This window comes from Chrysemys picta, chromosome 6, assembly GCF_011386835.1.
Source record: "Chrysemys picta bellii isolate R12L10 chromosome 6, ASM1138683v2, whole genome shotgun sequence".
NCBI lineage: Eukaryota > Metazoa > Chordata > Testudines > Emydidae > Chrysemys > Chrysemys picta.
Genome location: NC_088796.1, coordinates 42813726 through 42827552, shown reverse-complemented (window position 1 = coordinate 42827552; position 13827 = coordinate 42813726). Strand labels below are relative to the sequence as shown.

The 13827-nt window shown below is 37.5% G+C and overlaps 1 protein-coding gene across 5 annotated transcripts in view; it reads right to left on the bottom strand.

The window, feature by feature from the left end:
- The window catches only part of PIK3R1 (phosphoinositide-3-kinase regulatory subunit 1), a 74788-nt gene that overhangs the window by 23189 nt on the left and 37772 nt on the right, over positions 1–13827 (bottom strand). For 2 of the 5 annotated variants that reach the window (XM_065599061.1, XM_005301022.5), the window contains 5 exons: positions 7037–7129; positions 5025–5099; positions 1651–1782; positions 584–785; positions 333–412 (listed from right to left, as the gene is read on the bottom strand). The exons of 1 other annotated variant lie outside the window; for it this stretch is intronic. In XM_065599061.1, coding sequence (XP_065455133.1) covers positions 333–412; positions 584–785; positions 1651–1771 — 403 coding nt within the window. In that variant the 5' untranslated portion in view covers positions 1772–1782; positions 5025–5099; positions 7037–7129. Of the gene's footprint in view, positions 1–332; positions 413–583; positions 786–1650; positions 1783–5024; positions 5100–7036; positions 7130–12445; positions 12755–13827 lie in introns of those variants that run through there. 2 more of the 5 variants (XM_065599060.1, XM_065599059.1) reach the window with 2 other exon arrangements.

The following is a 13827-nucleotide window of genomic DNA, read 5'->3' as shown; positions in this document are numbered from 1 at the left end:
ACTGCTTCTCAAGTATCTCACATTCTTGATTTTTCATACAGTGTTCAGTAAGAGGTAATACAAATTCTAAGGCTATGAAAAAATATGCACAAATTATTCAATGCAAAGATTTCAGAGTAAAGGATAGTTCCTTGAAAACAAAAATTAACTTCTTCTGCATATCTACTTACTTCCATAATTTTATTACTTTAATACATTTGTTCAATGAGCTTACTTAATTTGAAAATAATAATAATAATAATAATGGACGTTTAACGGCCATCAAACTGATTTTTGAACTATTTAAAAATCATCCATAACCAATTACTTTTTAAAATCCAAACTGTTTTTACCTGGTACAGGCTGTCTCTCATTCCATTCACTTGTGATTAAAACTTCTAGGATTTTTACGAGGTGTTCAGCATTATCAGAACTGTAAAATGTAATGGAAAAAATGTAAAGGCTTACATAAATGCCTTTAGAAAAGTAATGCAAAGATAACAGCATGAGCATGATTCCTATACATGAATTTATTAACTATTTTGTATAACAAAGCCACATATCATGGTTACAATATACTAGATAATTAAGATGTCTCACATACCTTCCTAACTGGAATTTGAAAAGCAGAGGGCTGAAAATTTCAGCTAAGGATCTTGCATTCAAGAGATTTTTGCTGGAGGTTTGACAAAGTCTGAAGAAATGTCTAAGCAAATATTGGAGAGTGAGCCAATACTGGTGAGGTATATTTGGAGACCTGATGAGTTTCTTCAGCAACTGAGCATATTCGTCCGAGCTCTGAACTTCTGCAAGCAAATAGAAAGTAAAATGAAACCATTAAATGGTTCCCTGGTAAGTATCAATTTTACAGAAAAAATATTCTGTCCTTCAATAGAACCCAGATTCTTGTTTCTTCTTTTTCAAAAGTGAAAAACTCAAGTGACAGAAGAAAACAACTGAATAAATGTAAAATGGAAACAGAACATTCGTTTGGTAAAAACCACAGTATGTGCAGTGCGTACTGGTAGAAGTCTGTCTTGTGTTTAGCGTCACACATGATTGGGTAATTCTGAGATGCAGTAGATAAGAATCACAGGTGCTTTTCTAACTTTGAAGGTTACCAACCACAATGTCCTGCCTGTAGAACATGCAACAGTACTAGGCCCACATACTGAAAGTTGTTAACTGTACTGTCTGAAATGACCACTGCCAAAGATATACCTTATATTCATGTATTTATTACTTTGTATTCCATAACTGCCAATGGACCTCAGAACACTGTGTTCTCTAATACATTTACTTTGTCAGCACTGATAAAAGGTTAACGATTAGCTCTTTCTGCACACAGATAAGTCCTTGATTTTTTTTAACCAGTACATGCAGTTATTCGTACTGACTAAATGCATCAAGCGGTGTAATATCTTACAATTTTCATTTATATTTATATTGTCAGGTAATTTCAGCAGCTTTTATCAAAACCAGCTAATATACAATAAGTGAGGAAAAGACTTATTTTTGTTTTATGAGCACCACCTGTTGTGGTGTGCAAAAATCTTCCCGCACATTTTATGTAGGCTGAGACAGTATCAGCCCCTTCATGCTGGGTACTGACAATCCTAATAAACCTTCCTCCCCCTCCCTCTGTGAGTGGAAATACTTTCACATTCATACCTTGAGCTCCTGAAGTCATTTCACTGTAAACAGATGCTGGAATGACAGAATTTGGCAGGTCCAGGAGATACCTCTTGAGAGCATCTGATAAGATCTGCACATCAATTGGCTCAAAATCCATTGATGAGGCATCTGAAAAAAAAAAAACCCCAGACATATGCAATTTAAAAATTTCTGAGTACCTTAAAATTGTCATTTCATACCAAACCAGAACAGATAACCCAAATCTGATGTATGAAGAACAATTTGTAAGAAATCTCGGAAAACATCTAAACAAGTCTTTGCTAAAATGTATTATTTACAATGTGCAGTGAATTCCCACAGTAGATACCAAAATTGTTCAGCTATACACTGTAAAGTTAAGGGGTCAGAGCCTTCTTCAATCATTAAGAGATTCTGACTAATAAATGATAAGATGTAAATTATGCATGGGAGTCAATATCCAATCCAGGAAAATATTTATGTTAAAATGTTATAAGTAACACAAATTCTATTACCCAAGAAATGGCTTTATAACATGCTTGAAAATTGTCTCATGTCCCTTCTAGTGGCTAATCTACATAGAGACTAACAGCATACTATAGCTGTCACTTGATAAAATTACTACTATAGCTATAGTAGTGGTGGTTTATATATTGGTGACGAAGGTCCTGCGTTCAAACTCTGTAGATGGCCCATAGTGAAGGTTGTTATACCTTCACTGGTATTATTTTTGAAGTGACCAATGTTTAAAAACACCTTGCTTTCTTTATATACCAACCTTGTAAATTATATAAGGAAGACCCTGGATTCTGCATACTTTTCAAATGTTACTATAAAGTTACAAATTATGCTTGTGGCAATATTTGTAATATTGTTATAGGGCTGCAAGGTTACGAGACACCTGGATATTTTTAACAGGTTTATGTTTTACTTGTAAATATTTTGTGTAAACACTACTATAGTAAGGAGCAATCCATACTTAGGGCTGGGTACAAATGCAGTATTTCTATTGATAGCTGATTAGCAATTCAGGCCCTGAACCTGGAAACATTTATGTGAATAAACTGAAGCACATGTAGATATATTTGCAGAATTGGGTCCTTGGTTTCTTAAATAGCAATTAGAATTTACACACTTGTAATGACCCCTGGCCTGCTAGTGTAATTACGACTTGGGATAGAATATTCTATTGAACTTTATCACTTATAGGATTGTCTGTTAACACTGGTTTAGTGAATGCAAGAAGTGAAAATAAAAAACAAAATTTTAGAAGTGTTTATTACAAGCCAGACAGGTTTCCTGTCAGACATGAAGCTCTCACAAAAGTTCCCAAATGCTCCCAAATCCAGGAAGTTCCAAAGGGCCCAATAATTTGGGGTGGGGAATAGGGGAAGAAAGGAAAATAATTCTTTAAAAAGCCCAGTCTATCGGAGCAAGAACTCAAACTACATTAGTCACTGTGGCTTTTATTCTCTATGCTAGATCAAGTCTGGGTTCCACTGGTCCAGCGTCTGTAAGAAATATCTCAAATTACTAGAACGAGAGCTTTAGTGAGAGCTGGACCTATTTGCTATAAAGCAAGCTATTTGTTGTTGCTGTTGTTGTGACCTTTCTATTTTTGATCACCTTTACTGGCTTATCCTGAAAGATTATGAGCTCTGCTCAACAGGAATGAAGGACAGTCAGTTCCTCAAAGGCTAAAGCCTTATTTTCCTGTTTTCCAACCAAATTAAATTTTGAAGAAGAATACAGGCAAACCCCAGTTTTACAGTGGTCTCAGGATACAGGTAGATCTTGCAGATATGAGATTCTATATGGATTTTGAATAAATTAAGAAATTCAGGTATTTGTGGTTTGGAAAGTTAGTGCTGAAAACAAAAATATTAAGAATAAAGCTTCTGTTGCTAACCCCACAATTCCATACCTTTCTCTACCATCATTTGAGATCATAATGCCAGCTAGATTTAAAACATAGTGAACTCAAAAATCATTTCCTCCTCAATTTTAATCTTTAATTACTTTTAATTACTAAAATTGAAAGAGTAGAAAAATTACTTCCTTTTTTAGAGTTTGCATATTTTGTGCCTTTGATAACACGGCGTGTAATCAGTTTCACTTCCGAGCCTCATGCAGTGGTATGATGCCCTTGTACCCTCATGCACTGCTCTGAAAGGGGAAGTTCATACGGCTTGCAGAAGCTTGGGTAACGCTCCCGCCACAACAGTAGAGCTCCTGCTCTTCCACAGTTTGACTGGTTGTTGCTCTGGAACTATTTCTCATTTAGATGGTTAGGTTTTATTAAATTTTTAAGAATCACAATTTATCTGTGCTAAAGGAGACTGGAGGCAAGGGTGCTGGGACAATTAGTATAATGGGGGTGTTGAGAGCCACTGAACCAAACTGTAAACCGTGTATATAATGGAAACCACTTCAAGCCAGGGGGTGCTGCTAAACCCCTAGTTCCATGTATGTCTTGAGGCGAGAGGACAAGTACCCAGGTGGGTATCTCCCCACTCCACTAGGCTACTGCAGGGGCCAGAGAAGGGAGAAGCCAGATGAATGTCTGAAACCCCAGGACTCTGGCACAGGGGAGGAGAAGAGAGAGATAGGAGTTGGGGAAGCATGTTGTACTTGAAGGGGAAATGGAGGAATTCTACTGCCCTGATACCTAGATCCCTGCACAGAGTAGCATTGTCAGGTAGGTTCTCTTCCCTCACTCTCCAGCATCTTAAAATATCGATATCCCATCTCCTAGAACTGGAAGGGACCGTGAAAAGTCATTGAGTCCAGCCCCCTGCTTTCACTAGCAGGACCAAGTACTGATTTTGCCCCAGATTCCTAAGTGGCCCCCTCAAGGACTGAACTCACAACCCTGGGTTTAGCAGGCCAATGCTCAAACCACTGAGCTATCCCTCCCTCCCATCACCACAGAACCAGGCAGGGAACATGCAGCAGAGCCAGTAGGCTTCCCTCCAACTCCTTCTATTGGGCCAAAGGAAGCAGAAGGCTGAATGTATTAATGGATGCACAACATTGTGTGCAGCTGTACATGCATAAATAAAATTTAGCCCACAGCATTATTGGGACAGTGCATCTTTATCTTGCTTCTGAATGAGACTCCTTTCCTCTCCCTGCTTTTTTTGTCCTCAACAGTTAAATTACTAATCAACATTAAACTGATTATTCTTGGACAAAATACCAGTATAATGGGGACTTGGAGAAAAATATTTATTCCATGAAAGTGGAAAGGTTAATATTACGGCAAATGCAATGGAATAAAAACTAATATCAACTAAGCATCAAATTATATAGTTTGAATAGGGGGCATAAAAAACCCCCCGTTCAATCTTAATACAAAAACTATTTTGTACTTTAAGAACAGTTGTACCTACCACACTCAAAAATTTGTCTTAGTTCTGCAATACTGCTTGACCCTTGTGTTCTGTACAAAGTTGAACATTCCAGACCTTAAAAACACAATACATTGGATACATGAACTTAATATCCCTTGTGCCTTTATATAGGAAACAACATATTTCTATTGTCCTCAAATAATCATTTACAGTATAAGTTAGTATCATTCTTATACATCATGACAAAATACTGTATGCTATTGATTTTATAGGGCAACAATATAGCACACAGGAAAATATACCATGCCTGCAAACTGCTGGGCCAGCAGAAGCTGCCAGCCAAGAAACAGTAGAAATACAGTCAACCCTCATTTCCCCCACTCCCCCTCCGCCACTCAAACAAATTGCTGTGCGCTGGCTTTAGGAGACCAACACCAGCAGAAGGAGAAGTGTGTACTAGCCAAGGTAAAGGTTTGCCTGCAGTGGAGCAGAGTGCAGTTCAGTAGGAAACACCCAGCCCTTCCCTGCCACTCTACGTACCTTTCCAGCTAAGGAACAGCTGGCCCTAAACCCTCTAGGAACTACTGCTCCCTTGTGCGTGTTCTATTGCCCCATCTCTCCCAAGTGCCTTCATAAGGCGAGAAGAGATGGGATGCAGGGAGGAGACAGAGAAAATGAAGTGGAGTTGTCCTACCAAAAGCGGAGAGACACTCAGGGCCTGCCACCCCAGCAATACAACTTGAGCAGAGACAACAAACACGGCCTGCCTCAAGGGGAAAAGAACAGTTGAAAAACTGCTCGAGAATAAATAATTCCTTACACTGTGATAGTGTGTGTAATCCAGAGCCGAAGGGGCTATTTTTCTTTTTGGGGGGGATACTTTACTGTTCTTACCCTAAAGCCAATCGGTATCTGGTTTTCTGCATATTTATTTTATTGACTTCAGACATACAGAGCACACACAGTATGTAAGCTGTCAGTACTGGGCGGTGTTGCTGCAGATATGTTAAACAGTTGCCCTGTATTAGCACCATTTCAGTGGTGGAGGGAGGGATTCCTAGGTATACTCTAAAGCGCAGACATCCTTCCAAATAAAAGCCACCATAATAAATGTACAATTTTTTGCTCTATATTTTATATTAAAGAGCATGCCCAGGGATACAGGTCATATATGATTTAATAACATTCAGTATGGTCTCCTAGAAACAGTGACTGACTATGCTGGTTGCCATTAAACTCTGGCTCTCAGTACTGGCATCAGCAGCCCCTGATCCACCCATCAAACGTTTGTGTCTTCCCAACCCTCAAAGTGTTGACACTGGTAGTAACCAGGCCACAAATCCTGTCTTGCCCTCCCACTCCCAGCTAAATGGCCATTAGGAGAGCAGGGAACAGGGGGCATCTCCTGATCACATAAGGTTGATGAAGGTGACATCAGCATCAGAAGCTGGGGAAAGAGACAAGGGGATTAGGAGGAAAGAGATGGACGGAGAATAGGTTATTTAAACAGGAGGGAAGAGAAGCAAAGGACTGAGAAGGCCAGCAGGGATAGGGAGGAAGGGAACAGTACAGAGGGGGACAGCTGGAAGTATGGGAAGGGAGAAAAGTCAAAGGGCATACAACAAATACGGGCCGATTGAACAGACAGTAGCAATAAAGGACTGCCTTTTGGAGGGCAAAAAATACCTCCCCAGACTTAGCATTGAGATATTTTCCCCTGCTATCTCATGGCAATGCGTTTCTGCAATTACTCTTGCTGCCAGTTGATATTTGTATTATATTATTCAAAACCTCAAAAATCTCTCTTTTTGCTCTGTAGCAGGTTACCAGGTGTCAGGTGGTATAAGCTATGTTATTACCTCTATAACCCAAGTAACCTCTGTTGAGCACATACCAACAAGATAAGGCTCTGACTAGATTTGCTTGAATACCAATTGAGCAATGTGATACATTACAAACCCTTGGTAGGAAATGTACAAACTCTGGGCCTGATCCTGCAGTCCCCATTCACAAACATCACTAAAACACTGGCAGACTGTTCATCAGCATACCTTTCTTTTCAATAGCCTCCACTATCTTGATAAGAATTGGTGGAGCGACGTCAGGAGGCAAAAATTGCTCTGTAAGATCTGGAAGTGTAAAAGCTGTTAAAAAAAATCAGTTAAGCTACAGTTAGATGCAATTTCAGTTTATGAAAGTCATGAGATATAATGCAACTGGTTAATTTTTAAACACTGAACAAATTCATTTTATCAGCTGTGAAAGTCCATGTAGACATTTTGCTCGTCTGTTCTGCATGCAAATTAGAACACTACATAATTACTTACCAGTAATTTAAAAAAAACAACCCTCACATGCTAAATATCACTGTTATATTTACACTAAAGACAAATATCCAGTACATAATTAGCAAAATCCTAGTAACTGTTCCCTAATTTGTTTATCTTATTTTTTTTCTTTTTTAATTAAGCAAAGACGTCCACTTCATGACATTTTGTACCTCCAATATTCCAACCCCTCACCTTTTGTATTTACACAAATCCATTCTCCAAGACTGAATAGTGATGATAAACAATAACAGTAAGGAAAATGCATTTTTATGGCACCTTCATTCAGAGAATATAAAAAATGCGTTATAAATCACTAATAAATTTTCACTACTGCTGTGAGGAAGGTAAGTAAAAAAAGTAAAAAGTGTAGAATCCACACAGAAGCCATATAGAATCCATATAAAATTCTTAAAGGTGGATAAAAAAAGAACAGTTCTCCTATGGTGCACCAGATGAGGGAGCTATATACATATCTCCTTGCAACTGCTAATCTACTGAATGAAACACATTTCTATTGGTATGAACTCTCTGCAGGAACAACCAACATGTCATATTAATGCAAAAGCTCAATAACAGTTGCAGTTTGTTTTAATTTTTATAGGTTCACAATATTGACAATATATGCCCCGTGGTGCAGAGAGAGCCTCCTGTTTTGTACAATGATCAATAAAGAATAAAAATAAGATATTCTAAAATGAATCTTTTGCAAACTGAAACAAAGCTGCATACTGATTTTATCCAAAGTCAGTTCACACACAATGCAGTTTCTTTACTGAAAGAACAAACTGAATAAAAGAACGTTCTCGCTCTGTGATAAATGCAAAGTTTAAAAGTTTAAAAGCAGTTGTGTTTAATTTTTGGAAAGCTAGGACGTTTACAGAAAGATATTCTTATTAAACAGCTGCCAGCAACAGATTATGATGGATAAAGATGAATTAATCACTGGATTAGAAATTGGTGGTTGCCTAGGGACCAGTGATCATGACCTGATTAAATTCAATATGGGCAAACAGAGGACAGTCCCAAGCAGTAATATACATACCTTATGCTTTAAAAGGGTTAATTTCACAATGCTGAAAAATATTATGAACAAAATTTATTGGGAAGAAAAATTAAGACAGAAAAATGTGAATGAAAATTGAGAATTATTTCAGAAGAGTTTATTAGATGGCTAAAAAGCCATGATTCCACAATCTACAGAAAGGACTATTTTGGCTAAAAGTCCATCCTGGTTCAGTGGTGAAGTGAATACAGAAATTAGAAATAAATGAGTAATATATAACAAATGGAAAAAACAGGGAAAACAGATACCAATTGATAGAATTTAGACATTATGAAGTATAGAATATTGATAAGAAAAGCATACATCAAATGGATTAAGAACTGGCTGACAGAGCTCAAAAAATAGAAGGGTGGTGGAACAATTTGTATCATGGGGGTGCTGAAAGCCATTGAACCAAACTGTAAACCTTGTATATAATGGAAGCCACTTCAAGCCAGGGGGTGCGGTAGCACCCTTCACACTCTTAGTTCTAGCACCTATGAAAAGTAGTTTTCAATGGGAAATCATTATCAAACAGGGGTGTTTCTAGTGGAGTTCCACAGGGAACAGCACCAGGCCTGACACTATTCAACACTTTCACCAGTGACCTGAAAGTAAATATAAAATCACTGTTGATAAAAATTTGCAGCTAACACATAGACTGGCCGAGGGGTAAATAATAACAAGGATAAAGCAGCCAAACAGAGTGATCTGGTTCACTTGGTAAGCTGGGCCCATTCAAGCAAAATGCATTTTAATGTAGCCAAATGCAAAGTTTTATCTCTAGCAACAAAGAATGCCGATCATATTTACAGAATGGGGGACTGGATCCTTGAAAGCAGTGACTCGGAAAAAGATGTAGGGCTCATAGTGGACAAGTAACTGAACATGAGCTTCCATTGTGATGCTGTGGCATAAAGGGCCAACACAGTCCTTGGATATATAAACAGGGGAGTAGTGAGTAGAAGGGAGATGATTTACCTCTGTATACAGCATTGGTTAGACCAATACTACATACAGTTCTAGTGTCCACATTTTAAAAAGGATGTTGAAAAATTGGACAGAGTGCAAAAAAGAGTCCTAAGAATTATTTGAAGGCTGGAGAAAATGACTTACAATGAGACTTAAAGAGCTTCCTCTGTTTAGCTTATCAAAAAGAAGATTGAGAGGTGGCTTGATTGCAGTGTGTAAGTACCTTCACGGGGAGAAAATACCAGTTACTAAAATGCTGTTTGATGTAGTGGAAAAAGGCATATGAAGAACCAAATTAGAAACTAGGCACAACTTTTAACAGTGAGGGTAGTTAATCACTGGAACAAACTACCAAAGGAAGTGGCCGATTCTCCATTTCTTGATGTCTTCAAATAAAATTTACGTCTTTTGGGAAGATACGATTTAGCCAGACAACTAAAAGTGCAGGGCTCAGTGCAGGAGTAAGTGGGTGAAATGTAATGGTCTGTATATATCAGAGGTCAGACTAGATGATCTAATGGTCACTTCTGGCCTTAGAATTTATGAATCTGCTATAATAAATGTACATTTATTCAAAGAATATGACAGTGTCAAATCAAAGGCTCTGCCAAGAAAATCCTCAAATTACAAAATACCAATTGCAAGATATAATCTAACACTACTACTACTATTAATAAGTCTCATTCTGATGTTTGGAAAGTCAAAGGCATAAAATCCCTCCCAATATCAAGGTGAGAATGTGTTTTAAAAATAGAGATTACATTTTTTCCATGATGAAAATAACCTTTTGCCCCCTTAGGCAGTTAGTTGCATTAATTACTACTCTCCCACCTCCCTTCTGCCAAGTCATGAAATGGCATGAGCTCGGAGCAGAGATGCTCACCTCATTCTTCTAACTGAAGGCAAGATGCAGAGCTATTACACAAAACTGAAAGGAAGGGGAGAGGAAAAAGTGGATGGTAGGGGTAAATGACATCCAGGATGAAAGGCTTGAGGAGAGAGCAGGGCAGGGAAGGCCCAGTTACAGATCTTAACCCACAATATACTCTTTGGTTCATACAACAGAAGGAATTAGAGTGCTACACTACGTCAAATTAAGCGAGCAGTGCCTAGAGACTATGATAATAGGCACATTACAAATGCCTATTTAGAAAAATTAAGTTGTCTTTAGGAAAAGGAACACCCTTTCAACTAATTTCTAACTTGATTTTTGTTTCTGAAAGTTAAAGGTGTAGTTTAGGCAGACCAAAAATGAAAACCTATGCTTCTGGTGTCCCCTGAAGGCTTCATGTCATGGGAGGAAGCCACAGGGAAGGCAGGGAACTCTCTCAGAAAACATGGTTTCTTTTCAAAAGGGCAAAGATGGAGGGACACAGCCTCCAACCTACTCCAAAACTGAAAGCTTCTCCAGACCCTATCTTACTTCCTTTGCTTTTCACTTACATTTTAAGCAGGTGACTTATGGCAACATATGTAAGCATCCATGAGGTGACAGCAAAATGTAAACAGAGTCCTCTGTCATGTCATTCTTCTGGAAACAGAAGCAGACATTAGGTCTACTACCCATTTCCAAAAATACCCTGAAATGCTAAAGACTTTATATCAATGATGTAAAAACCTGTCTGAGACATAAAACCATTCTCTTCCAAAACAAAAGAAACACTACCCCCTCGTCCCATCTTTTGATCTTGAAATCTGCCCTGCTACAACAGAGCTGATTTTTCAATGGGACTTGTGCTCCCAATTCATTTAGACACTTTTGAAAATTCCACCCAAATTCTTGGGTTGGTCACCTAAATCCATCTTAAGGCACTTAAGTAGCTTAATTTTTTCCCACATATCTTAGCTACTGGTGATGTTCTCAATCAGGAGGAGGTGCTGGTGCTTAGCACCTCTGAAAATCAGGTCATGGATTTTCCAGTGCCTATGTAAAAGTGCTGATGATGGCCTTTCAACACACACGCAGTATCTGAAGCACATGCCTAATTTACAAGCTATTTGACCTGTGCTCAAATCCTCTTTTGATACATCAGTATTGGATTATAAAGACTTCAATGAAAAGGAAACACCGTACATATTTACATATATAATATACACATTTAGAGCAACTTTAATCTTTTTTAAAATTAACACCCCTCCCCCCATACTCCTTCTCAAATGAAAATGTTTGTTTTAAAGAGGAAAAAAACATAATATAATAAAATATAGAGAGCTTGAAGGATTTTGGTTTCATTTTTTCCCACAGCTACAGATAACTATTACATCGGAGAAACTGATAATTTTGCAAATACTTAGAATATTTTTGAAACCACAATAATACTGTTTCATAACTGCATAAGTGATCAAATATTTTTGAATTCGTGACTATTTGGGCTACAAATCCCCATTTCAATAATAACACACAACAGAAATAAGGAGTTTATAACAAAAGGCTATAAATATAAAGGAAGTTTTTTAAAACGTTAAGTTGTCTTTTAATACGCTGATAAAAGGGAAATTTAACTGAACAACATAGACGCACAAGTCATCAACATTGACAAAATGTCACAATATAAAAGTTGAAGAGATACCATTTAAAACAAATTTTTTTTTAAACAATTCTACAATTTTCTATTCTCTGCTGCTACATATGCTATTCAATGTATTTCCTTTATAAAATTCCCATAGCATTATATTGTCACTGGTAATTTAGTCTTTCTACGTTTGGCACAAGACAGAAAATTATAGTCATTTCAAGATGAAAGACCTCAGAAAACATATGTCTGCCAGAATAGAGACTTTACACCACTCTCAGAACTAAATGCCAGTTCATAACATTTACACAGAAGAAAGCCAAATGTATGCACAGTGCCCTTCACTTTTAAAATACTGAAAGGAAATGGCAGTAATTGAATTGGAAAAAATATGACCAACTCTGGAAAAAAAGTCTCTGCTTCAACTTCTGAAGCCATAAAACAAGTTATCATTAAAGGACGTCCTGAACATGGATTAGATGTTCTAGAGCAAAACACAGTACACATCAGGAGATTTACTGTGGGAGGGAAAAACCCTTTTAAGCATGCCATTTTCAGTGAAAGTACAAAGAATCAAACCCTCATGCAACCTGCATTTAGTACCTGATTTTAAAATTATCTTTTGTTTTGAAGCATGCTGTAGCACAGCACAGAGGTTTGGAGAACCAAATCCACTCTTAAGAATCTGAGCAACTTTGTAGATTCCTTTGCTACAATCCAATATCAGTTTTTCACTTAAAGTAATCATTTTGCTTTTCACAAAACAAATTCCGTAACTTTTTTTTAAAAATCCCACTGTCTCCAAAATATCACGACTCTCACAAGTTGTTATAAACTACTACTGCCTTCTTTGCTAGCCATTAAGTCTGGGAAGTAGTACGTATCTCAGATAGTAGTAAGCCTTCTGATGACACATCATAAATGCTGAATTTTCCACTAGTTCTATTTTTACCTTGCCATAGTGATAACCAATCAGATGAAACAGAAGTCAGGATTCCCTCCAATCTGAGAGCTCTTCTCTCTCTCACCAATACAGGCAGGCCTGAACAGCTCTAAGGCAAAAGCAATGGGAGGGAGACGATAGCATACCTTACATTTAAGCGCTGCCAACATAGCTGCAAAGTGCAAGATGAAACCAGCACACAGCTGCACCTTTTGGAGGAGTTCTCAGTAAAAAGAGATATTTTAGAGTTAGTACCTGGCAAAGCCAAATGGAAATTTAAAGGTGGAATATTGGATCCACAAGTCTCTGAGCCAAATCTTTCATTATTGCTGGAAGAAGCATGAAAGTGGATAGAAAAAATGAAAGCCTGCCCTTTAAAATGAAATAAGATACACTATGGAAAAAAGGTTCATTTACAAGTCTTTTATAGAGGAGACCATACATAAACAATTGAATTTGGATCGGAACCAAAATGATTCCACGCAATTTTTTTGAGATTTTTAGACATGGGTATGTGCAATTGTGAACACAAACTACACATGCAAATATCAGAGTGGTGCATGCAAGTCTGGTATATGAAAGTATATAGGTCCTATTATGTTCATAGCTAGTTGTGTGAGCAAAGATGTCCATTTTGTCCACTCAACTGTATCATTCTCCATATGTCTATCACACACACACACACACACACACCAGTTTTGAAAATCAAACTCTTCACATTTGAGCAAGAAAAAGTCTGCCTAGTTAGAAGGAGATCCTGATGAATACTAAACTTAAATATATAACAGTAAACGGAGTTATCAAGCAAATTGGGTAATGCTTTCAACATGATTAGCTAGGCAAATGATTAGGAAATAGTGGATGTCAGGAGCCACTCAACACATTTTCAAACAATATCCTCAAATTAAATTGATGCCCTCAGTATAATTTATGACATTAGAAGAACCTCCAGATAATTTAGCACCCATACTAAGTATTTCAAGTATTGAAAATTGATGGGAAATAAATGATCTTTCTTAGCTGCTTCACATATAGTTAAATC